At 35.1% G+C, this 27,468-nt stretch overlaps 1 protein-coding gene across 1 annotated transcript; it reads left to right on the plus strand.

Moving 5' to 3' along the window:
• Positions 1 to 354: 354 nt before the first annotated feature.
• On the plus strand, positions 355 to 27,468 carry CHMP2B (charged multivesicular body protein 2B). The gene is made up of 7 exons (XM_073892137.1): positions 355 to 430; positions 557 to 640; positions 13,776 to 13,867; positions 18,022 to 18,216; positions 22,334 to 22,436; positions 25,503 to 25,609; positions 25,790 to 27,468. Exons 2-7 carry the CDS (start codon positions 607 to 609, stop codon positions 25,898 to 25,900), a joined length of 642 nt encoding a protein of 213 aa, XP_073748238.1. The 5' UTR covers positions 355 to 430; positions 557 to 606; the 3' UTR covers positions 25,901 to 27,468.

Raw genomic sequence — 27,468 nt, forward strand, 5'->3', positions numbered from 1 at the left:
GCCCTGCACTTATGAAAGTACTGGTACTGACAGCAACTGGATGGGTTGTAAACCAACTGGTTCCGGGACGACCCACACTTGTCCTGAGACGCTGGAGACCCCCCACTTCCAGCTTCCCCCAAGCAAGGAAGCAAGGGTAACCAAGGCCCATCTCTGTTAGCATGTCCCCACGGAACCCGCACAGAGAAGCCTCCCGACACCGCCAACGGTCTCCCACGCTCTGCTGCCACCGAAAGCCCCGCCTGACACGCCACGCCGCGACCCCGCAAGCGGGAAGAGCCGGCAGCAGCTGAGGTGAGGGCAGAGGCAGCAGCTTCAGCCGCCGCAGTGCGCAGGCGCGCGCGCTTAGTGCGCAGGCGCCGCCTAGAAGTGACTTCTCCAAAAAGTGTCTTAGTTCTCGGTCACCTGAGCTCGGGGCGACTCGGTTGCGGTAGGCTTCGCCGATACCCGCCTTCCGCGGGTCCTGCCTGGAGACCCCGCCCTCTTCTCTGACCCGTCGCTCCGTCACACCAAAAACCCTCTAAGGGCCTGTCCTTTCCCTCTTGTCCTTTCTCAGTCGCGGGTCGGACCGGGCCAAGCCGGGCAGCCCAGGCGCGGTCCCTGACCATGGCGTCTCTCTTCAAGAAGAAAACCGTGGATGGTGAGTTCAGGCTGGGCCAAAGGGGCCCAGCTCTGCGTTTCCCTGGCGTGTTTTGGGGGCTTCCGGCCTCGATTCTTTCAGCTGTCCCTGGGGGCGGGGCTGGATCAAGTGGCCCCACAGGTGACCGCCCTCGTGCGTCACTCCTCTGCTTCCCCGTGTCTGCTGACTCGCCACACCTCAGCCTCACCTGAGCAATCTGGCTTCTTCTCTAATACACATACACCACCTTTACCGCCCCCCCCCCGTTTTTCCTTTAGCGAGACCTTGAGCATTTCGAGGAGACAGGATGAGGTTGGCGCTTGAGTGTCATTAGACGGAGATTTGATGAATTTCTTGTTGGTTTCATCTGTTGGTCTGTTGCTCCTTCAGTTTGGAGCTGTACTACTTACAGGCGTACAAACAGGAAAACTGTATCGAGCTGGAGGAGGGGATAACAGGCTCCAGTTACAGAATGAACCTGGGTCTGGGTCGGCTTGCCCTTAAGAATATCCCATCAGTAGAGATGTGAAACAACTGCTTCGTTACTGACTCCAGGAGAAATAAAAAAGAAACCTAAGGGAAGTACCTTGGGTTTAGTTTTCATAATGTATTTTTCCTTCCCTATGATTATCTTTTGCTACCTAAAGTAAGAGTGGTATGTATTGTCTGCATAGAAATTTACATTTTTAGATACTTGCATTGTTTCAGACATTTAGCTCAATGTCATCTTAAGAGGAAAAAAAATGTACAGAAATATACAAGTTGTTTATAAGCGATTACTGTAATGTATATATAACCCTGATTACTTTTGATATTTACATTGATTGCCACCAGGAATCAAATTCATTCAAGTTATTTAAAAATTGTGTTTCCTACTACATGTTGAGTCTAGGTTGCTGTTGGTTCAACCGAAGAATCACTTCTTTGTAAGGGTCTGACCCTGCCACAAAAGGAGCAGTGGTAGCTAGACAGTGATTGGTACAAACAGGGTGCTGAGTCCAGACCTGGGGTAACTCCTTCATCTTTGTATTGACTCTTCCAGTGCCAGCAACATTATTTTGGGGAGGATAACAAAGACATCACTTCTACTCTGCCACTCTACCCTTCACTTCAACACATAATGTAATGTTATTCCTAATTTAGTACACAGCATAATACATTTTTGCCTACCCTGAGTGGGAAAAAAAAAAATTTTTTTTTGATTTATGGACTTTTTATTAACTAAAAAGTACCATTTACAGTACCTAGAATACCTTTCAAGTTGGTACAGGATATAGGACAATTATGTGAGATGGATTTTATTTGAGAATGCTGTCTAATCTTTTAACGTAGCACTTTTTTCACTGTTTCAGCACCAATATTGTGGTTTCCAATTATTGTATAGTACTTCAGGGAGGAAATGGTTTATTTTTTTGCTTCAGTTTTTTATAGTGAGAATTTGCTAAACAGAGGAAAAGAGTTGTACCATTGTTACTGTGATGTTACAAATTATATTTTTACAAAAATCTTAACATTAAAGTCCAAACAGCTTTAATTGCTTAATATCTGTCAAATATTTTCAAAGACATAAATATCAGTTCTGTATTTTCATCACTATGTTTCTAGGCACAGTATACTAGGACTATTGTACTTTATAGAACAGAATAAAAAAAAGTGAGGATGTGCAGTGAGGGTATTTAGCTGTATACTCATCTGCAGTTGGGTTAATTCATCCAAGAAATAATGTTTTTTGCTAAATAGATTTATTTGTAAAAAGGAAGTCTTAAGGACTTTAGGAGCTATACTACTGATTTAAAGATCTATGTGTGAAATTTCTGAATGTAAATTTGGCCACCATGTACATTTACTGTAACTAGCAAACTGCATACTTGATGTTTTTTTACATTATTATGTTAATTCAGATCACTTACATTTTAATTATAGATTTGTACTTTCATTATTCTGATAATAGAGCTTTATTGATGTTTTTACTCCTTGTTTTATTAAAAAGGTGTTTTGTTTAAAAGGTGACAGCATTCTTCTTAGCAGTAATGAGGCTATATATTATGAAATGTAATGTATTTTTATGCTTTCCTGAGGATCCCAGATCCTCGGACTCGTTGATTATTGATCATAAGATCTTTTGCTGTATGCTGCCTTTATCTGTTTCAGCAGTAATGAAATTCTGATATATAAGGGAAATATGTAACTGCACATAGATTTGGAGAACAATTGAATCTTTTTGTTTCTTTGGATTGGCTGGAAGAGTTTGCATACTATATCATTAAAGACTACTGCACTTGTAAATTAAAAAGGGAGACAACATTACAGCACTTATTACTATTCAGAGTTATGTTTAATTCATTTTTGACACAAAGATGAACAAGCCTCTGCAGTGTATACTTTGTTACAGAAATTAATGAGAATTGTACCTCAGTGCCATAGAAGAGAAAGATTTTTTTTGAATTTGAAATTACAATTGAGTATTTGGTTTTCCTTTTACTGATTTATAAGATATACATATATACATAGGGTAATGTGTTTACAGTGGTTTTTTTTTCCCCCCTAAGTGGACTAATGGTGACCTGCTTATTGAAACTAATTATGAACCTGTAAATCAGGATGCCATGAGGATTTGTCATAAATGCACAACTAAATATGTCTTTTAAAAAGTGAAATTTTTTAAGCACTATATAATTGTTGTCCAGTATCCTCAATAAAGGCAAATTTGAGGTCCTACTCTAAGCCAGCACTGTGGTAGCATTTTGTATGCAGCATCTTATTTAATTCTCACAAAACTTAGAAGGTAAGTACTATTACCACCCTCATTTCATAGGTGAGGAAATTGAGATACAAAGGACTAAGGAATTTGCCCAAGGTCACACAACTTAATGGCAAAACCAGGACCTCATCCCTTGCGTATTATCTCTGATAATATTTTCTTATTAGAGAGCCTATGGCACAGTTTAATTTTGCTGTTCTTTCTAATATATGGAATTCTCAACTTTTGGTAGGTACAATGTAATAATGGTAACCATTTATCTGCGACCTGGACTCTCTTTCCCTCGGAATCAATGGTAGAACTTTAATTTCGTATAGCAGTAGAACTGGGAAGAACCCTCTTTTTCCCGGTTCTCCCTTGACCCAGGGTTTCTTAGGAAGTATTGTCCAGTCTCTTTTTGCTCTTCATGTAAACTTCTTGAAGGAGTAGTGTCATCGCCCATCCCTACCCCTTTATTTCTCAGACCACGCCCCAATTCTACAGCGGTTTGCTTTACATCTTAAGCAGAGAGATCTTGCTAAGATCATCAGTGACTCCTAGATTGTCAAAATGGCCATTTTTTAGTGATCACCTCTTGAGCCTATGTTTTGCATTTGATCCTAATAATAATTTCTTTATTGAAATTCTCTTTTGGCTTCCACGAAACTCTTTAATATTTTCCTCAAATTTCTCTAACCACTTTTTTTTCTTTCTCCTTTCAGGTTTTTCTTTTCTTTTTTTCCTTCCTCTTTTCCTCCCTTCTCCTTTCCTTTCCTTCCTTCCTTTTTTTTTTTTTTAAACCCTACTCCCTAAATGTTAGTGTTCTTCTTGGTTCCATCTTGGGCTGCCACTTTTCTAACTGTACACTCTCTGCCTGCATGATCTTATCCAAAGTCTTGTTACTTTATTTATTACCTAAGTGCTGATGGATCCCAAATTTGTATCTCTAGTTATATTTTTTCTGAGTTTCAGACCAGCGATTTGCTGAGTATCCCCACCTAGAGGTCCCAAAGTACCTCAGATTGAAGAGATTCCAAACAGAACTTATCACTATCTCCTTTAAGTCAGTTCCTTTCCTGAGTCTCCTCTTCCAGTGTTGGCAGGTCTTGATTTTGCCTCCTACCTTTAATTAATTACCAAGTTTTGCTCCTTTTGCCTCTTAAATATTTGACACATGATTTTCCACTGTGTGCCTGCACTCCTGCTCTAATTCAGATCCCATTTTTCTTGCACTTTATTACATCACCTTTCTGCTTTTCTTTCTTATAGCTTCATAGCCCTTAAATTGTTCATCTACAAAGTTGCCTTGTGATTTGATCCACCTGAAACCCATATCAGACTTTTTCTTGCACTTTATTACATCACCTTTCTGCTTTTCTTTCTTGTAGCTTCATAGCCCTTAAATTGTTCATCTACAAAGTTGCCTTGTGGTTTGATCCACCTGAAACCCATATCAGACTATTCTACTCCTCAGTGTAAACCCCTTTATTATATTGCTAGTACCAACAGAATCAGTGAGAGCTCTTTAGTAGGCACATATGGCGCTCCTTGATCTGGTCCTTGTCTTTCTTTTCATGTCCCTGAACATTTTACTGTCCAGCAGTATTGTTCTTATATTCATCAGTACATACCATACCATATTCTTTCTCTGTCATATTTTTGCTCATGATGTCCTTATGCATAGAACCCTCTTTTTTCTTCCTCTGGCTAACCTGCACTATGTCAGGTGTTTTTCTTCTCCTAAGAACTCTTCTTTGATGCCACCTCAAGCTGTGTTAAGTATCTCAGTCCCATATTCTCACTTTTTTAACTGACTTGCATTCACTGGAACTAAAGTAGATCCTTGTGCACTTCCAGAGTTGGATTATGTTTGCAGAGTTTTTCCTACATTGCATTTATGCAAGGTAGGAGAGTCTCTTCAGTACACATGAAAGTGTATCTGCAGCAGTTTATAATTTAGAGACAAAATTTCAAAATGATAGTATTTCCTAACCAAAAGTAGTGTTTCCAGGATCCAGAGCTTATTATAGTTTATATCCATATATCATTGCGATCCACCTGCAAGTTTAGACATAATTTGAGGAACTCTACTGATAGAAGAGGAGCAAGCTTCTTGGTTTTTATGTTACTGGGATAGTATCCATGTATGCTAGCAGTTCAGAGTTCAGAATCTCTGAAGTTCTGACTAACTTGGGATAAATCTCCTGTGAGAAGGTAGGTTGACAGATTTGTGATATCTTAAGAGAGAATAAAATCTACCAACTATATAAACTGAATCCCCTCCAGAACTTTTCTGCTTTTTTCCAAATAAGATAGAACTGTCTGGTGCTACCTATAGTAGCTAGATCTTTCCTGGGATGCTTTGTGTTCCCTTAGTGCTTGTTATTCTGAATATTTAAAAACTCAAATTTTACTTGCTGTTTGGCCCCTACATTCTTGGCACACCAAAGAAAAATAATTGAACATGGGATTCAGAAGCACAGTACTCTCTTAGCATTTTTCTCAGTTAAAAGTTCTCCATACTTTTCGGTATGGAGATGGATGGATACCATCCATGGCTATTTCTGTAGGAAAATGTCTCCCCTTTGTATTTCTTCATCCCTAGCATGACCCCAAAGACTGGTTCTTCTTTTCATGCTGCTTTTTTCTACCTTCAAGTCCATAAGTCTGTGAAACTTTCCTTTCATAGGATCTATCCTTCTTGTTCCCTCTCTTATCTAAAGTGAGAAAATGCTCTTTCACAATTTTCTGAACTGAAGCTGGTACCAAAACTTGGGTCTTTGAGGACCAAATGAGACCTAAAGATCTACGACACATAGCCCATATGAAGACCTTCCTTCAGCTCTTGAAAATAATGATATTTTACTAATAATAAATTAATCTGAATGAATTTCTCAGTATTTGAGTGACTTGAGATTTTACTGGGGGTGGGGGGAGAGGTGGGAAGCATTCCTTTTATGCTACCATGGGGCTAGACTCCTATTTTCTCTTTAGTATTCTACCTCCTCCTTCCAAGAAAGTCCTGCTGAGTTTTTCAACTTCAACCTAGTTTTTAAATGGATGTTTGGCTCCCGGGACCATATGTAGAAGAAATCTGTTGACACAATCCTCCACAGTCCTTTATGTTTCCCATAGTTGTTTTTTGTTCTTATTTTTTCTTTACCATGTATCAAAACTGGTTAATTAAGCTGATGCCATTCCTCCCTGATTTTTTGATACACAGTTTCCAAACCCTGAGAAACAGATTTGCTTGCATATCAAATTCTGATTCCTTCCCCATCCATTCTCTCATTGTCATTTTCCCTCTGCCTCTCAGTAATTTTGGTTCCCAGAGCCAACATTTTCTAGGAACTGACCTTAAACATTTCTTTCTTCTCCCTTAACTTTTGAGTTTGTGCTATTTGCAGTTTTTTCCTCCTCTTCTACCCAAGAAGGTGGTACATCCTTGCATAGCCAGGACTCCTTTCCTCTTTACTGTTTGGTGAGCTCCACCACACCCCCTTCACACAGGTGGTTCTTCTATTCAGTAAGGATCAGGTTGTAGCTAATTCCCGTTATCCTGCCATCCCAGGGCTGCAGACCCACTACTTAACACTCACAGCTGCTGCAGAGATTGCAGATGAAATCTAAAGGAGAAACTCCCTGTCTTCTCAGGTCTTGATCTCCAAAGCAAGTTAATAAAAATGGTAAAGCAGAATGTGCTTTGTTTATTCTGTGCTCCTCTTTCAGTCCATGTGATCACTAGACTTAGGACAACTGATAGGTAATAAAACTGCATGGATCAAAATGATTTTTTTTTCTTTAAAGAAATATATTTAAAAGCAAAAAATATGGTATATTAGATTAAAATTTCTGTCTTGACCCTGTAGTAAACATGACCTTATAATAAAGAGCAAAACCCAGTATATGGTAGAGTGGATGCTGTCTACTGACCAGTGCCTCACTGGGGCAATAACCTGAACTACCCTGTAAGCTTGAGACAGGGTATCTCCTTTTCCCCAAACGAAAGGCACTTTAAACATATTTAAAATATAACTCACAAATTAATGAATACCTGCATTTAGAGTTGATAATTACTTTTTGCTTCAGTCTTTAAATGTGCAAATTATATGTAAATAAGCAGGGTCTGGAAGGACAGCCATAATTCAAGTTGGGGCCTAGCCTCAAACCCCAGTAGAAAATTCTAGTAAGCTAGGCTGGACCACACGGAGGCCCCTTTTGTATTGGTTTTATTTTTTTATTTTTTGACTTTTTTTTTTTCCTGTAAGCAGATAGACCTTATTGATTCAGAACTAAGGAGAGCAGAATGACCTTTTCTGTCTGTATCTTCTTAAGTCCAGAACTTAAGCCTGATCACTCCAGTGCACACATGTATATTTCATTCAGTAAAAGTAACCTGAAAGGCTTGAGATAGGCTTTTAATGCCTACAGTGGAGCTGACTTGGGTGGCCTTCTCTAAGCATTGTGCTGGGTTTGGATGAGAAGAGGGTAGTGGTTGGGACAGCCTCCAGACCCTTTTTTTTTACCTCATGGAATAGTAGCAAAGAGAACATAACCATAGTCACCGCCATGAACCATTGCCATTTTCACAATGTAAAAGTTCTTTATTACCACCTATTACGAGGTGCTTCACAGCAACCCCACAAGGTAAATAAAGTGCTGGAATATAAAAATTTGGGCATATTCTTTTGCCTAGAGAAGGAAGCAGGGATGGGCAGTAGCCAAGCACTCTGTCTCCTAGATGTCAGCAATACCCAGTACATGTTTCTCTCATTGTCTTGACTCGGAATGAAAAAAGGGGAAAGCAGAAAACTGTAAGGGAAATATCTGGTTATTTCAGTGCTCTGTCTTCCACTGTATAAAGAGATCTATCATAGTTAAGGTTCACGGTTAAATTATCAACCATCTTTCTTGGTAACCTATAGAGTTTATTATACATTTCGAAGAAATGTATTAACTCTGCCTATAAGTCACATTCTTTTACATTTCAATATATGTCTGTACTCCTGTAGATCACTGCTAAGTGTACTATATTGGGGTAGTAGTTGGCATGAAGTGTGGTGGGAATACAAATAGATAAATGAATAAAATACTTATGCTCCTTGCTCTTAAAGAGCTTGTAATCTTGGGAGGAAATCAAACCTACCAAAAAATAAATATAATGGAAAATAAACTTGGCCTAAAAACATTAAAAGTGTCTCAGAACCATTCTCCTATGAGCCCCTTTGAATTATCTAGAAGACCAACTCACTAAATGTGGATTTAATATAGGGATTTTTTTTTAAGAGTAATTTTTTTATAGGATATGCCTATCATCTCATATGAAGAAAATGTTTTACTATCTTTTCTTACCATAATATGTTTTAAAGTGTTACGACTATATTTTAGTATGCAACATTAGCTGCTCTCAGTTTATAGCTTAGAACTGTTTAAATATTAATAGGTCTGTTAACTATAGGGCTATGGAATATGCAGTAGTTAGTTTTCTTTATTTTTCTTTCTCTAATATACAGTGGTAGTTATGGTACACAGTTACGTAACATTAAGAAAAGGGAAATAAAATTATTTTGATTAAGGTACATGTTTTGGTAAAATTTCATGTCATAATATGTGTTTTCCCAACAGAGATGGCTATATCTATTTTCTGCTCTCTGATTCTCTGACATCAACTGCTGTGTCCAAAACGTCAATCAGTCCTAACACTACGTGGAGTTAGCACAGACGCAGGGCTCAGTCCTACAAGACTGTCCTCACCTAGATGCCAGTCACAAGTCCCAGTTGGCCACCAGTACTTCTGACTAACCAGCTGTGAATTCTAGAGTCCCCATAACTTCTTCCACAGTTTGATAATTTGCTAGAACAACCCGTAGAATTCAGGAAAGTGCTTTACTCAGGAATAGCCAAATGGAAGCAAAGTTGTGGGGGCTGTAAGTGGCCCAGAGCTTTCATGCGCTTTTCAGGCACGCTGCCCTCCCAGCACATCAGTGTGTTCACCGTCCCCGAAGTTCTAATCTCTTCTTTATTCAGGAGTTTTTATCAGTCTTCGGTTCCACTCCCTTCTCCTGAGGTCAGGGGGTTGGGGCTGAACATCCTACCCTCTATTCAAGCATTTTGTCTTTCTGGTAACCAGCGCCCTCCAGAAACAGTATCTAGGGGTCCGCCTTCTTGAGTTAAAAGATATTCCTACCACTAAGGAAATTCCAAGGGTTTTAGGAGCTCTGTGCCACGAACTAAAGACAAGGATCAAACATATACTTTTTATTATATATTATACCATTCTAATAATGAATAAGTATATATTGATAGAATTCTAGATCTTAGCAGTCAAGGCTTTCAGCAATTGCTTTGCATCTGTATCAGTTATCTGACCACAATTTAACTTGTCAGTATGGTGGCTTCTTTTTCACTTCTGTACTCTTAAGGCTTTAGAAGACCCTCATCATTATCTCATTGTTACCATTGCATTTCATATTAGTTGAGTTTAGAAAGTTGTCAGTACACAAAGATGTTATAGTCTAAATTTCATTTGTAATTTCATAGTTTTAAATATAGAACATATTTTCTGTTGAAACAGTAGGGTAAGTGGTCAGTGTTTTTATACCAATTCATTGGCTTTGGCAGGATAGCATGCTAAGTTCAAAAGAAGAAAATTGGGAGTGTTGAGGATGAAAAGGCTGATGATTGCTTTTAAATCTAGGGAAATGAGAGCTTTGCTGTTTAGTGTCTACAGATGTCAGAGGAAAGATACTGTGCACTGTGGACTGAATTGTATGCCCATAAAATTCATGTGTTAAAGTCCTCACCTCTAATGTGACTATATTTGGAGATAGGGTACGTAAAGGGTAATTGAGGTTAAATGAGGTTATGAGGGCATAGCCCTAATCCAATAGGAGGGTGACCTTATAAGAAGAGGTAGAGGCACCAGGGATGGGCACACTAAGAGAAAAGACCGTATGAGGACACAGCAAGAAGGCAGCCATCTGCAGGCTAAGGAGAGAGGCTTCAGGAAAAATCAAACCTGCCAACACCTTGATCTTGGACTTTCAGGTTCCAGATCTGTGAGAAAATTAGTTTCTATTGTTTAAACTACCCAGTCTATGGTATTTGTTATAGCAGCCCTAGGAAAGTAATAAATTGTGACAATAGAATGCCAACCAGTGCTCCATGGAACATTAGCATCTAAAAAATATTAATAGAGATTTCTTAAAAGGGACCCTTGGCTTAATAAATTTGGGAAATAAAGGATGCTTGGGTGGCTTGGTCAGTTAAGTATCTGACTCTTGATTTTGGCTCAGGTCATGATTCCAGTGTTCTAGGGTCGAGCCCCCCCCCTTCTCTCATATATATGATATGGTTTCCTATTTCTATATTTAAGGAACCTATAGAATACATTCCTAGAAAATACAAGCCTAGGAAAATCCTAGGCTATTCCTGAGTAAAGCACTTTCCTGAATTCTACGGGTTGTTCTAGCAAATAGACATGAGCTGTCCACCAATATAACTTCATTGAGAAACACAGTATGCAAGAGAGGGGAAATAGATGTCTTGTAAAGAGAATCTCTGGCATCTTAACTTTTATTCAGAAAGTCATTGTAGTTGATTAGTGATATTTTATATAGTAACTTGAAATGTTTTTCATTCTGTTTTAAATCTTGTATATTTTTACTGATAAGGATCTATATTGATAAGGATTATGTCTCTGATACCTTTATTTCTTATTTGTCTGAAAGGCTTCATAGCATAATATGGTAGTTAAAATCAGAGGCCCTGGAATCAGACTGCCTATATATGAATCCTAGCACTCTTTCTTCCTTGGGCAGATTACCTCACTGAATGTCAAATTCCCTGAAATAAGTGAGATAATAGTACTTAGGTTTGTGGTTGTTGTAAACTTCTTAGTATGCTGTCTGTTCCTCAATATAATTAGTTATCTTTATTCTGAGTAAAGTTATATGTTACACACAGGAATGTGTAGAACATAAGTTGTGATGTTCCATCAGTACAAGGATAATGGGTGTAGGCTCTGTTGTTTTATTTGAGGTGAAATTCGCATAACATTAACCATTTTAAAGTGAACAACAGTTCAGTGGCATTTAGTACTCTCACAATGGTGTATAACCACCACCTCTAGTTCCAAAACATTATCATCATCTCACAATAAAATCCTGTACAAGTGAAACAGCGACTCAGCATTCTCCTCTCTCACCAACCCCTGGCAACTACCAGTCTGCTTTCTATCTTTATGGATTTATCTATTCTGATATTTCATATGAACATAATCATAAAATGTGACCATTAATATCTGGCTTCTTTCACTTAGTATAATATGTTTGAGGTTTATTCATGTTGTAGTATGTATTGGTACTTCATTTCTTTTTATACTCCAGTTATCTTATACCTAGAAGTAGAATTGCTGTGTCATATGGTAATTTTATGTTTATCTTTTTGAGGAACCACCAAATTGTTATCCACAGCTTCTGAAACAATTTACATTCCTGTCAGCAGTACAAAGGGTACCAGTCTTCACATCCTTATTAATACTTGTTATTTTCCATTTTTGTTTTTGATTATAGCCATTCTGGTGGGTGTGAAGTATCTCTCATTTTCCTTATGACTAATGATGTTGAGCCTCTTCTTTTTGTGTTTATTGGCCATTTCTGTATCTTCTTTGGATAAGTGTTCAGGTCCTTCAACCATTTTTAATTAGATTGTCTTGTTTTTGAGTTTTAAGAGCTTTTTGTATATTCTACATACTAGACTCTTAACATATATATAGTTTGTATATTTTTTCTCCCTTTTTGTGGAATATCTTTCCACTTGATAATGTCCTTTGGCGCATAGCCTTTAAGTTTCACGAAGTCCAGTTTGTCTACTTTTTCTTTTGTTGCTCGTGCTTTTAGAGTCATATCTAAGAATCTGTTGCCAAATCCCAGATCATGCGAATTTACTCCTATGTATTCTTCTAAGAATTGTATGATTTCAGTTTGTATATTTGGGTCATTAATCTTTTTTTAGTCAATTTAAAAAAAAAGATTTTATATGTTTCTTTAGAGCGCATGGGCATGCAAGCGGCGGGAGGGGCAGAAGGAGAGGGCGAGAATCTCAAGCTGACTCCTACTCTGAACATGGAGCCTGATGCGGGCTCGATCTCATGACCCCGAGATCATGACCTGAGCCAAAATTAAGAGTTGGACCCTAACCAACTGGGCCACCCAGGCGCCCCTAGTTAATTTTTATATACACTGTGATGTAGGGGTCCAATTTCATTTTTTTTCATGTGGGCGCTAAATCCCAAGTGCCATTTGATGAAGAATCTATTCTTTCTGTTGTTGTTACTGTTATTTTTAAATCTACCTCTTGACTAGAAAGGTACTCTAATGAAGTGATTAAGATTACTGAGTCAGGAGACAGAACACTTGGATCCAAATCTGGCAGTACTGCTTACTACCTTGTGACCTTGGGCAAGTTATTTAAACTTCCTAACACTCAGTTTTCTTTAAATATAAAATAATAGAAAAATCAACTCCATAGCATTATTGTGAATATTGTATAATATATGTACAGCACTTAGCAAGATTCCTGATAATGAGAGACCAGTTTTGGCAAGAATTACCATCAATATCTGTGATTTTTGAAGAAATTACTATTTAGTAACAACTAACCTAAGTTATGGTCCATAAGGCCTAGACTAATACTTTAATTCTTCAAAAGATGGGACTAATGATTCCAAATGAATTCAGTTAGAAAAACATTAAGATTGATTGGAAATTTAATAGTATATCAGGGCAATTATGTATGTTATTTACACCTTAACTATCCTTATATGAATAAGAAACCTGAAGTTTAGAATATTAACTAATTTTGCCAAGATATCATTAAATAATGATCCAGTAGCAGAGGGAGGATTCAAATCCAGGTCTGCCTCATTGGAAGGTCTGCTGCTTCACTCTGTTATAATGACTTAGTGTAGAAAAAAGGATTTAATAAACACATGATCTGTCTTCCTTCCTGGAATTTCATATAATACTGGAGTAAGAAGAGATGAAAAGTGTGTGTGTGTGTGTGTGAGAGAGAGAGAGAGAGAGAGAGAGAGAGAGAGAGAGACATGTATATGTGCCACATAAAACATTGCATACTATCAGTTCTCTAAGGGAATATTTTATGGTGATTTATATATACTTTTAGTTAAACCTCCACCTATAGCCTATCTGCACTTTTGTAATTCTTTAATTAATATTTATAATCCAAGTATTAATATTTGACTAATTTTTTAGTATATTGAATGAAAAAATTTTAACATCTAGTAAATCAAGGTTTCTTTTTTTTTTTATTAAGGTCTCCAAGTCTAATATTTCAAATGGTATTGAAAAAAATTTTGGAATTCATACATTTAGGTTTCTTTTGTGGTTCTCTTAGATGTAATAAAGGAACAGAATCGAGAATTACGAGGTACACAGAGAGCTATAATCAGAGACCGAGCCGCTTTAGAGAAACAAGAAAAACAGCTGGTAAGTAGAACATTAAATTTCAGTTTAACTTTTCAAACAAATTTGGAAATTAGTGTTGGAATAATTAGCCAGCTAAGAAAAAAACACATGGCAGGTGGTAAGTGATTTACTAAGAAATGGCATTTAATGTCTTCCTGCATTTTCTGCTTACCTTTGTTTATTGTGTCATTCTGCTGACTTTTATCAGGATTCTGTGTATTCTGCTGATTATAAAATCAGATTATTCTTCAGTTTGTAGAAGTCATGAATGCCTAGGAGGAAATATTACTCAAAACACAGCTACTTCATTCTCAGTTAACAGCAAAAATAAAATAGTCCTGAATAATAAGAAAGGGTTACAAGAAATAATTATGTTAACTCATTGGTATCTTACTTGATATTTTAGTGATCATTGTATCTGTGATAATGTACTTTTTAAAAAATAGATTATCTTTCCCATCTTTAAATATTTTTGTTATGTTTTTAAATGTATGTTGCTTAAAATCTTTTAAACGAACAGCATGATTGAGGTATTACTAACATGCAATAAACTACATATTTAAAGCATACAATTTGATATATTTTGGCATATGGATAAATGCATGAAATCTTACTTCCATCAAGGTAATGGACATATCCATCATCCTGAAAAGTTTCCTATTCCCTGTGTAATGTCTTTCACCTGCTGTTCCCTGACTCCCTCCTCCCCAGCAAACACTGATCTGTCACTGTAGATTATTTTACATTTTCAAGACTTTATATAAATCATATAATATGAACTTTTTTTTAAAATATGGCTTCCTTCACTCATAATTATTTTGAGATTAATCAGTGTTATATAATCAGTATTAATTTTTTTAATTTACTTCATTGTATGGATGTTTCACAGTTTATTTATCTGTTCACCAGCTAGTGGATATTTAGGTTATTTCCAGGTTTGGGCTATTTTGAATAAAGTTGCTATAAAGATGCAATTGAAGTCTTTGTGTGAACATGTTTTGTTTCTCTTGAGTATATTCCTAGGAGTGGGATTGTTGGATCATAGGGTAAATGTATGTTTAACTGTGTAAGAAACTGCTGGACAGTTTTGCAACTTGGCTATAATGTTTTCTGTTCCACCAGCTGTATATGAAAGTAAAGTTGTTCTACATCCTGTCCAATAGTTGGAGTTGACAGTCTTTTTACTTTTAGTCATTCTGGTGGTGTGGATTGTCATTTTAAATTATATTTTGCTAATTGCCAATGATGTTCAGCATCTTTTCATGTGTCTGTTTGCCATTTACATGTCTTTTTGCCCATTTTTATCAATGTTTTCTTTTATTTATTTCTGTTTTTTATATATTTCAAATACAAGTATATTATTAAATATATGTTTTGAAAATATTTTCTCCAGTTATTGGTCTTATCTTTTATTTTCCTAATAGTGTCCTTTGTGGAACAGAAAGTTTTTTATTTTAATCAAGTGCAAAAAAGAATCTTAGTTTTAGTTCTTACATTTAGGACTCTGAACCATATTGAATTAAATTTTATTGTTATCAGGTGAGGGTAGAGGTTCACTTTTGCATCTGTTGAGATGATGATCATGTAGTTTTTCTTCTTTAGTCTGTTAATGTAGTGAATTACATTTAATGATTTACTAAAGTTGAATCAAGCTTTTGCTCCTGGGATAAGCTCCATTGGTAATGATGTGGCTTTTTTGAAATATTTTTTTCAGTATGCTGAAATTCTGTTAAGAATATTTGCATTCGTGTTTGTGAAAGATAGTGATTTGTAGTTATCTTTTTGTCCAGTGTCTATATGGTTTTGACATCCGAGTGATGCTGACTTTAAAGAATGATTTGGTTTCTCTTACTCTTCCTTCACTGGAAGAGTTTGTGTATTTCTTCCTTAAATGTTTGATAGGATTCATCAGTAAAGCCATTGAGAGGGAACTTTTCTTTGTGGATAGGTTTTTAAAGTACAAGTTCAATTTTTAGAAAAAAAAAAAACAGATACAGAATGGATCAGGATATGTCTTTTTAAATGAGCCTTGGTAGTTAACATCTGTCAAGTGATTTGTCCGTGTCTACTAAATTTTCAAATGTAATGACAGCAATAACCAAACTGTGGAAAGAGCCGAGATGCCCTTGAACAGACGAATGGATAAAGAAGATGTGGTCCATATATACAATGGAATATTACTCAGCCATCAGAAAGGATGAATACCCAACTTTTCCATCAACATGGATGGAACTGTAGGAGATCATGCTAAGTGAAATAAGTCAAGCAGAGAAAGACAATTATCATATGGTTTCACTTATTTGTGGAACATAAGGAATAGCAGGAGGACACTAGGAGAAGGAAGGGAAAAATGAAGGGGGGGAATCGGAGGGAGAGATGAACCATGAGAGACTGTGGACCTCGAGAAACAAACTGAGGGTTCGGGGGGGGGGATGGGTTAGCCCGGTGATGGGTATTAAGGAGGGCACGTACTGCATGGAGCACTGGGTGTTATACGAAAACAATGGATCATGGATCACTACATCAAAAACTAATGATGTAATGTATGGTGACTAACATAATAAAATAAAAAAAAAAAAGGAAAAGAACACTTATAAAAAAATGTAATGACCTATTATTCATAATATTCCCATATTATCCTTTAACATCTTTAGAATATGAAGTGATCCCTCCTTTGCATTCCTAATCTTTGTAATTTGTGTGTTCTCTTTGTGTCTTTTTTTTTTTTTTTCCCGTCATCTATCTGGCTAATGGCCTGTCAATTTGATCCACCTCTTATGAAAAAAGACTTTGGATTTCATTAATTTTCAATATTTTTTCTTTCCTACTATATAGATTTCTTTTATTGTTTATATTATTTTTTCCTTCTATTTACTGTTTTACTTACTCTTTCTTCTACTTTCTCAGTTTTGAAGCTTGTGAAATATTTATTTTTTTCTAATATAAGTTTTAATGCTATAAATTTCCCTCTAAGTACTGTTTTAACTGTAGCCCACACATTTTGATATGTTGCATTTTCATTTTATTAAGTTCAAAATATTACTTCTCCTGAAATTTTTCCAACCCATGACTTATTTAGAACCATGTTTAATTTGTGCATTTTTATGATATACCTTCCTTTTCCTTACTGATTTCTAGTTTAATTTCATTGCTATTAGAGAACATACTTTGTGTGATTTCAGTCCTCTTCAATTTATTGAGTCTTGTTTTCTGAGGAAAATATGATATATTTGAAAATACGATTTTCTTTTTTAGTGTATATCTATAAAAAACAAGCATTCTGTTGGTGATGGCATTTTTATAAATGTTAGGTCAAGTTGATAGTATTTTTTATAAATCTGTATCATTGCAGATTGTCTACTTCTGTTATAGCAGTGTACTCGAGAGGAGTGGTTGATACCCCTCCTGCTGATTGTGTATTTGTTTCTCCTTTCAGTTCTGTCAGTTGTGCTTCACGTATTTTGAAGCACTGTTCTTAGGTGCATGCATGTATAGGATTGTTCTAACATCTTTATATATTGATTCCTTTGTCATTATGAAATGCCCCTTTTTATTTCTGGTAGTATTACTTGTTCTCAAGTTTTTTTGTTTGTTTGTTTATTTTATCTGATGTTAATGTACACACTCCAGATTTTCAGATTTTAGTAAGTAATTATATGGAATACGTTTTCTATCATTTTACTTGCTTTGTTTTTGTAATTAAAGTTTGTTTCTTGACATAGCATATAGTAGTGTTTATGTCTTTTACTGAGGTGTTAGGTGAATCTTCTCACTTAATGTAATTGTCTGTATTATTCGCTTTAAATCTACCAATGTGTTCTTTTTGCTCTGTCCCACCAACTCTTTGTCTTTTTTTTTTTTTCCTTTTTCCTACTGACTTTTAGGTTGAGCTTTTTCATTTTCTTTTGGGCTCTTTGTAAATACTGTTTTATAGACTTGCTTTGTATTTGTGGATGAAGGTATGAATTCTGTCTTTCCCGTGTAAACCTGTGGAATAAATTGCTCTCTCAAATTAACTCTTCTTTTCTGTGACTATGACTCTGTCTTCCTCTCTTTATGATCAGGGAGAAAAGGGTATATGATGTGTGTTTGATTTTTTTTTTTTTTTCCTGAAGTAAATCATTAGGGACTACCTCTCAGTGATTTTACTCCCCTCTTTTTATTTCCTTTCTTAGGAATTAGAAATTAAGAAAATGGCTAAGATTGGTAATAAAGAAGCTTGCAGAGTTTTAGCCAAACAGCTTGTACATCTACGGAAACAGAAAACAAGAACTTTTGCTGTAAGTTCAAAAGTCACTTCTATGTCGACACAAACAAAAGTGATGAATTCCCAGATGAAGATGGCAGGAGCAATGTCTACTACAGCAAAAGTAAGTGGGAACCTTTATATCCATACATTTATTGTTTTATCTAAGACATATAAGTGTCAGTATTCAAATCAGATTTAAAAGTATCTCCTGATGTATATTTGGTACAGAATCTGTGTAATAATTATATATTAATATATAATAGTACTAGATTATCCAGAAACTACTTCTAGATTTTTTAATTGAAGTATAGTTACCTTACAATATTATAACAGTTTTGGATGTACATAGATTCTTTATTGATTTACTATAAAATTTCTTGTTTCAGACATTTTGATTTTTTTCCAAGGTCATGTGTAGCTTCTAAATTTTTTAAATTGACTTAAAAGTGTTGTTTGCTTATTTCCTTTAAATTGTCAGAAGATTTTTGGTCTTATTTCATTAAGCTATAAGTTTTAATTACTTCTGAGTAATAATTTGCTCTGATTCATTTTCATGTATGTGTCAGAAGGACACATGATTTCTGTCAGAAGGATTTATCAGTTAATTTTACCAGGAACTTACGTTTAACTTACGGTCTTTATATAAAAAAATATTTTTACTATAGAGTTTATAGGACTGTGAGCTTTTTTTTTTTTTTAAAGATTTTATTTATTTATTTGAGAGAGAGAGAAAGCACATGGGGGGGGTCAGAGGGAGAAGCACACTCCCCGCTGAGCAGGGAGCCCGATGCGGGACTCGATCCAGGGACTCCAGGATCATGACCTGAGCCGAAGGCAGTCGCTTAACCAACTGAGCCACCCAGGCGCCCATGGACTGTGAGCTTTTTTTAGAGAGAGTGCGCTTGGGGGTGGTGTGGAGGGGAGAGGGAGAGAGATAATCTTAAGCAGGCTCCACACTTAGCATGGAGCCCAAAGTGGGGCTCGACCTCATGACCCTGAGATCATGACCTGAGTTGAAATCAAGAGTTGACACTTAACCGACTGAGCCACCCAGGCGCCCCTGAGCTTTTTGATTTTTTAATAAATAATGAGTCCCTTGATGTATGTGAAGTACTGTAAGGAGTAAGAAGACATCTCAGACAAAGGACCTGCTCTCACAGATTTTATAATTCAGTTGGGGATGGGGTGGGGGTAGAGAGCAGGGAGGTTAAGGTATATCTGACAGGGAAACTACCGACTACATACATCAGTTTGTGCTAAGTTTCAGTGAACTGCACAGATCTTTGAATGATCTGAAAGACTTTGCAGAAAACCTAGGTCTTAAAAATACCATTAGATGTTAAATATAAGGAAGGAGGAATATGAATATGAAGACCAAAATAAAAGAAAGCCACAGAGGAAAGTAGGAGGTTCATATTTAAAAAATGGTATATACAGTTGATTCTCATTATTTGAAGTAGTTAATGTTCTGTTAAGTTGGGAACACTCAGTGAATATCGAACCATTTCTCCTATGGGAAATACAGGGTTAGGTTCCTGTGAGCTTTGGTCACAACGTTTTTGTCAACCAGCTTATACCTAATGTTTTATGTGTTTCTGTTGAAAGACACCATAGTTAATAAATGTTGATTCATTAACATTGAAGTCATGCCTAATCAAATCTACCATGTATTTTCTCCATGAACACATAGTTTTGTGCACTTAGTACTTTGGTTGGGGCCATTTAAATAATGGCAAAATCACCAACAAAATGTACAAAAATGTGGCACTAAGTAGACCACAAATAAGGACACTTGTTTATGGTATGAGAGTTGAGACAAGAAGGCAGAGTGTCACCTTGTTTGACCTCAGCTGGAAACAAGCGTGTTGAGCAACTCATATTTTTTTGCTGTTCTCTTGTGTCCACAGAGGAACACAAAAGCTCCATGAGTATTGATTTGAGGTTACAAATACATTTTAGTGAGTAGGCAGATTCACAAATATGGAATCCAGAAATAATGAGGAGCAACTATAATTGTGTTTTAGATTACAGAGCACATGAAAATAGAATTTATCCATCTTAGCTGCAGTAAGTGCAGTGACACAATATGTTCTTTAAAAAAATAGAGGAAGTTTAAAAAAATTGAGGAAGTTTCAATATTAGTTTTGTTCTGTCAGGTAACTTATTCTTGATGGATCTTTGTCCTTTTACAGTGAAAAATAACACCGTTAAGGGCAAAAACTTTTGTTTTTCTTTTTTCTTTCATAAACGGACAGAACTAAACATCTAATTTAGGAAAAGATAATATGTGATGATCACACACTTGAGATAGGTAACCTTTCAATAATGTTAAGGGGAAAACCACTTATTTTGCACTTTTTTTTTTTTTTGCAGATGGTAGGCTAGGAAAAAGTACCGAATATGGTCCTGCCATATGGAGATATTTGAACTGGAATTTTTACTTAATCTTTTTAGAAATGTATTAATTCAGCAAATATTTGTTTAGACCCTATAGGTAAGAAGTATAACAAATGATGGGGATGAAGTGGAAAGCAAAACCAGGCAGGGGTTTAAACTGTATGGTCTATTTCAGATTTTATTTATTAATTTGAGATAGAGAGTGGGAAGAGGAGCAGAGGGGCGAGGACAAAGAGACCCCATGCTGAGCCTGGAGCCCAACTCAGGGCTCAATCCCTGGACCCTGATGAGACCATGACCTGACTTGAAAGCAAGAGTTGGACGCTTAACCAACTGAACCACCCAGGTGTCCCCATACATTCTATAAAAACAGCCCATTTGAGAGAGTTTAGTGCGGTGATTAGGAACATATATTCTGGACCAGATTACTTGAGTTTAAATCTCACTTCTGTTCATTAGCTTTGTGACTTTCAGCAAGTTATTTTGCCCTTCTGTGCCTTCATTCTCCATTTTTAATACAGGGAAAATGGTGGCACCTAGCATGTAAGATTTGTCAGGTTTAAATAAATGTCTTTTAACTCTAACTGTTATTATATGTAAAGTGCTTAGAACAGTGTCTGGCACATAGTTAAGACTATATAATAGGCTTTTACTGCTTTATTATTATTATCACCATTGTTATTAGTATTAGTTGCTACAATACTGTAAGTTACAAGTGAAGTAATATAATTTACATCAATAAATAGGGAATTTCATCTGTAGTGAGTAGGATTTAACAATATTTATTCTAATCAGGGGTGTCAGGGATGACTTCCCTAGGAAAGTGTTGAAATCTGAAGTGTTGATACTGAAAACAAATGGAGAGGAGCATTCCAGGTGTGAGACAGCATATCCAAAGGTTCTGTGGCAAGAGAAAGTATGGCACATTTAAGGAAGTGAAAGATCAGTGTGGCTGGAGGGCAATGGTACACCATAAGACTAGCTTGTTAGGCAGAGTTCAGTAGTGTTTGGTCTCATAGTGAATTATGGATTTTGGCTTTTAATACTAAGAACAAGGGAAAGCCACTTCAGAGGTATGTGTGGGCTGGAGGGGGATGGGGGAAATTCAGTGTTATACTTAAAGGTTACTTTGGCTGTAGCATTGTGTACAGATTGCTAAAAGACTGCTTGGTATCTTTGAAACTGATGTGTTTTATATTGTATAGTGTCTGAACTACTGTATATAATACATAAATTTTATATATAATATGTATAAAATATTTTGGCCACGCTAGATAGCATTAATCTCTTTTAATGAAATAACTTGTGAATATAAAATGTAAGAGTTCTTTTCACATATTTTTACAAAACTCGGTGTTCTGTTCATTTCTTTAAACCGTGGTTTAAAATATGTGAATGGATTAAGTGTGTATGCTGTGTATCTTCCTTTTTAATTTAGACATCAAAAGCTTAATGAAAAATTTTATAAAATTTAAACTGTAATTCTTTTCAATTTAGACATTACCTGCTTGCCACACAGTAGGCAAATGTAGTTTTCCCATTTGAATAGAAATGGATTTTTTGCTGACAAAGTTTTTTATATATATATATATTTTTTTTTTTTTGCCTACTGTTCATATGAGTTTTTTCACCCTGGTCTTTATTATATAAATGTTAAGCAGATGGTTTCCAAGTGAGTATTTCATTTTTTTCTAGACTACTTAACAGTCTTATGTTAGATTATGACAGTATGTATATCTTTAGAAAGTCTGTATCTAATTTGATATGTTCTCTTTGGACTTATTTCATAGTAAAAATGTCACATTAATGTAGCCAACATGAATCTTTTCATATATTTAAAGACAATGCAAGCAGTTAACAAGAAGATGGATCCACAAAAGACATTACAAACAATGCAGAATTTCCAGAAGGAAAACATGAAAATGGAAATGACTGAAGAAATGAGTAAGTTTAATAACTTGTAATGAAATTTACATTTTTTTATCTTTGAATCAGCCAAGTTTATTTACTAGCAACCTCATATTCTAATCCATAAAAGCACAAATGTTGAAAAAAGCAATGGTACAGCACACTTCTGAATAGATGTCTGTATTATAACTCTAGTGTATTGTTAAATTGGCAAAGTATAAGGCTCAAAGCCTATCAAACTTCACTGGAAGGAAAAATATAAAATATGCTATGCCATATTTTTATGTCATATTGGCTCCAGTGGTCTTACTTCATTGATGAGGGGACCAAAACCAACTTTTGAATAAAAGAACTCTTCCTAGTATGAATTTGGTAGCTTCAGAGTTGTGTTGATTCTTTTCATACTAGAGAAGATCTCTCTTTTTATTAGAGGTAGAGATAATGGGGAGCTCTTTTGTTCTTATTTTTTCCTTCTTCTTCCCTAAGTTATTTAAAATTTAGTTTTCTTCTTTTTGACTATAAACTAATTGCATTTTGTAGAGGAAATACAGAGAACACAAAGAAACAAAATTTATTTAAAAAATCTGTTATCACATCACCCAGATATAGTTACTGATAATGTTATATGCTTCTTTCCTATATTTTCCCATATCTTATAGTAGTTAAATCATATTACATGTGCAATTTTGAACCTTATCCTGCTTTTAGAAAACATAATAGTGTGATATACACATGTACTCATGACCTTAAATCTTCTCTGAAGTCTTTTTTTTAATAGCGTTAATATTGCATAACATCAATATTCAATAACATCAATCTTAATTTATTGAACCATTCTTACATTGGTCAGTAAGATTGTTTTAAAATTTGTTGTGTATTTGCTAATCCTTTGATAAATGTTTCTATACTATTTTTGACTAAATTTTTAAAATCTCCTTAGAGTATTAACTTTTATAAGGCTTTTGGTTCATACCAAATTCCTCCCAGAAAGACTATTCCAATCTTTATTTGGTTGCTAATAAATAAGTGACACTTTACAGCATCCTGGTCAACATTACTTAACCTGGTATGTAAAAACTGACATCATTATTTCGCAAAGGTATTCTCTAATTGTTTTACAACTATGTAGAGATATGCCAGTTTAGTTCTGCTTAGCTGCCAGCATTTTAATTTAATGGCATTTAGTGTATAAGGTAGTATCTAATTAAATTATCAGGAATACGAAACTCACCAGTCCAAGTATTCAATTTCAGAATATCTATTTTCTATTTTCCTTTTAGGAGTTAATGAAATTGTATGTGTATCTTTGATAGTTGAAAAATTCTTTAGCTTTGTGAATCTTTACTTTGAAAAATATGACTTTTTTAAAACATCATTAGTGAATTTTTAATGACTGTGAGAATTGTCATTTATATAATGATCACAGTATCTAACATGTTTATGTGATTTCCAGTGATGGCACAGGTGTGAGCAGATCTTAGAGGAATTAACTTTTCCATTAAGCTATAATGAAGAGAATCAATAGGCTCATCCAACTCATATCTATCATAGTTCTCATTTGTATTTTACTACTTTGCAAATGGGTCTGAAAGAATAGTAATTGTTGGTGATTACTCATTTCTTCTATGACCTAGTAAAGTACATTAACATTAGTATTTTCATCCAAAGGTAAATTCAAGGTTTAAATGAATATAATCTTTTTCCAATTGAAATTTATATTGTGCAGTGCTGCTCCAGAACGAACAAGTTTGATTTTGGAAACAGGATCTTTGAGAAATCTGTATTTTATACACACACACACACACACATTTTATATACACACATATGTATGTAAATATATATATAAATTATATATATATACATATATATATAAAATATGGTTAATTTTGTTACACTTTTTCTGAAAGCATCCTTCTTTGTTAATCCCGATTACACCTCTCTATTCTTTCTCATCTATTTCAAATTGTCAAATCATGCTCATACCAACCAGAGATCTTAACCAGTACCAAGCTTTATTAATTACATCAAGGACACAAGCAATTAAGATGTACATGTGAAACAGGGAGAGGGCTGGGATGTCCCAAATGATTCCACAAGTCTTTTTTCCCATATCAGACATAAGCTCTTTGACCCAGAATAATAGATACACCTTTTCCATTCATGCACCTTAAATAATAACACAACAGAAGAACTTACTCTACCTTGAGTGTATTCCTTTTGTCTTCCACCAAGTCTTTGCTCATTCTATTTCCTCTGTTTCTGTTTGGTCAAATCCTATGCATCCTTTAAGGACCACCTCACATGTACTTCCTCCCAGTTGGATGTAATCTCTTCCCTTTATTATCTTTCTTATTTACTACAATCTAATTGTTAATTTCTTTTCTACTTAAATGTAAACTACCTGAGGTCTTCATTTTTCTCTCTCCATTAATTGTACTTGTACTACATGCTAGGCACTTTGTTTCAGAAATAAACAATACATAATCGTAATGTGATACCTTCTATACAGAAACTTTTCCATAAATACTTTGGGAAGGGACAGGAAGGAAGAGAGGGATATAGCAGTAATAATCTTTGCAAGGTTAAATTGGATGTTATTCTGTAGACAAGTTTAATAAAACACTGAACCTTAGACTTTAAGTTGAAAATATAATTATAGATATAAAAAGAGTAAATCGTCTAATATTTACAGGATATTTGATTCTTACATATTATTCCATGGTCAGATTTAACAGCTACTAACTAGCTCAGTGAATACAGTTTGTAGAATCATATTTCAAAACTTTAAGCCTTTAGCTGTGAATTTCTTTTGTTGTTTATTAAAGACACATTTTTAAAAATCATAGTAGACTTGTTATGTAATTATTATTTATATTATTTGTGTTGCAATGAAAAGTACTCCAGATTTAGTAACCCAAAAATGTATAAATGAACTTCACTAACATTTGAAAATGACTTTTGTAGTTTGTTGGTTCAACTAAGTTTGCCCTTGAGTAATATTACAAATATGTACACATAGTTGGTTCACCTTCTAAAAATGTAAATCTAACTTGAAATCTGTTTGATAGTAACTGTAATTTTGTTTCTCCCCTTCCCCCCAAGTCAATGACACACTTGATGATATCTTTGATGGCTCTGATGATGAAGAAGAAAGCCAAGATATTGTGAATCAAGTTCTTGATGAAATCGGAATTGAAATCTCTGGAAAGGTATGAATGTCTTCTATCCTCTGTTGGAATCGTTTCTACCGCTTTTGTCACTTTAAGTTAGCCTTTGCCCTTAGAGACATCTTTTTATATTTGAATGGTAAACGTCTTTGCAGCATATCCTTTGTGTCCTTGCCCAAATGTTTGATAATGCATTTTTTTTTTCCTTTTCTTTTTATATAGATGGCCAAAGCTCCATCAGCTGCCCGAAGCTTACCATCTGCCTCTACTTCAAAGGCTACAATCTCCGATGAAGAGATTGAACGGCAACTCAAGGCTTTAGGAGTAGATTAGTCAGAAAAACCATAATATTTTGCTTACTTATAATTATTTACTATAAACCAGGCACAGTGCAGATTCCTTTTACAAAAATGAAGACCATGAGCAAACAGTTGTTTCCTAACCCATGACTATTTTGAATCTTTTACCAAAGAATGACAAGGATGCAAAAATGGGAACAGTTTGGATTTTAATTAGAACTATTTAGGAGTGATGATATGTAAAACGTTTGACTTCTTTCCTGCATGACATAGAGAAATTATATTCATTACTTAGTATTTATGTTCTACCTTTTTACACTGAATACAAAAATTTTGTTAAATGCCGCTAGGCACCAACTAAAGAGACTTGTAAAAATACTAAAAGTGGGTATCATTAATTCTGTATCTGTTGCTTGTCCTTTTTTAGCGATATGTGGTATGACCATAGGCGGTTCAGCTGCCAAATTATTTTTAAATGATCCAAAAGAAGAGTGCTATTTAAACATCTGTCTTAAAAACTGTCATGAGCTTTTCTTTTCTTTCTTTTCCTTTGGGAGAACATTGTAGTTGGTAAGTTTATTACCTTTCAAAATGTGCTTGGCACCTGCCTTAAACAGCACAAACATATTGTGCACATCTTTAAATTATTTTAACTGACAGAAAAGACTTACATTTTAAACCAAAATTAAGGCCTCTTAGAAAAATTATCCCGGCTCTCTTTTGTAAAGCTTATAAAAGTGAATTGAATGTAATTAGCAAAAACGGACACTGAATTAATAACATTTTATAGTAATAAAACTATTTTGGTCTTTTTTCCAAGAACTGAGAAAATTTTCCCCATATGGGACATAATTTAATCTGTTTGATTTTGATCTTCATTAATGTGTATATTGAACCCTCTAAATGGAAGCCATCCTTCTTAATTTAACACTCTGACGATACTTGACCTAAATTTTAAAATAAAAAATAGCATTGTTTTCTTGGTAAATAAACTACAACTTTGTCAGAAATTACTGCCTAAATGTGTATTAATGTATTAGCAGTATTTTTTAAGGTGAAGTTGCTATGGTATTTATGTATAGGAAGTGAGAAAAAATGAAATGACAGATTAGTTAGAGGTAGAATTTAGGATTAGGTTAGTTTAAAAAAGTTATGTTGTAATATATGGGTTCTAGTATATCCCACCATAAAAAACTGTGGAGGAGATCAGATAGGTGTAATCTGGTCAATTTAGGAGGATGGACATTTGGTCTAATATTGACAATGTAAATCCATTTTAGGACTAGTCTACATGTGGCATATCGATTGGTGGGAAGAATGAAAAGTTCCAACTATATCGCTTATAATTCATAAATCATTGTATGATGTTCAAAGATCAGGTTGCATTATTGATAGTATTAAATAGTTTCCCTGACCATTCATGGGTCAAAACATTTTACTAGATTATGGAATGTTAACCCAGAACTGGTTTTGATTTTTGGATGTATATAATGATGCCAACTAACTTTATTTACTTTCTTGTTTACATGCGGGGGCTTTTGTTTTTAAAAATTATTTTGTTAAAAAAATTCCAATAAAGATTTATTGCTGTTATGCTTTCTT

This window comes from Callorhinus ursinus, unplaced genomic scaffold (assembly GCF_003265705.2).
Source record: "Callorhinus ursinus isolate GAN/ISIS: 27379988/994484 unplaced genomic scaffold, GSC_fseal_2.0 scaffold1, whole genome shotgun sequence".
Lineage (NCBI taxonomy): Eukaryota > Metazoa > Chordata > Mammalia > Carnivora > Otariidae > Callorhinus > Callorhinus ursinus.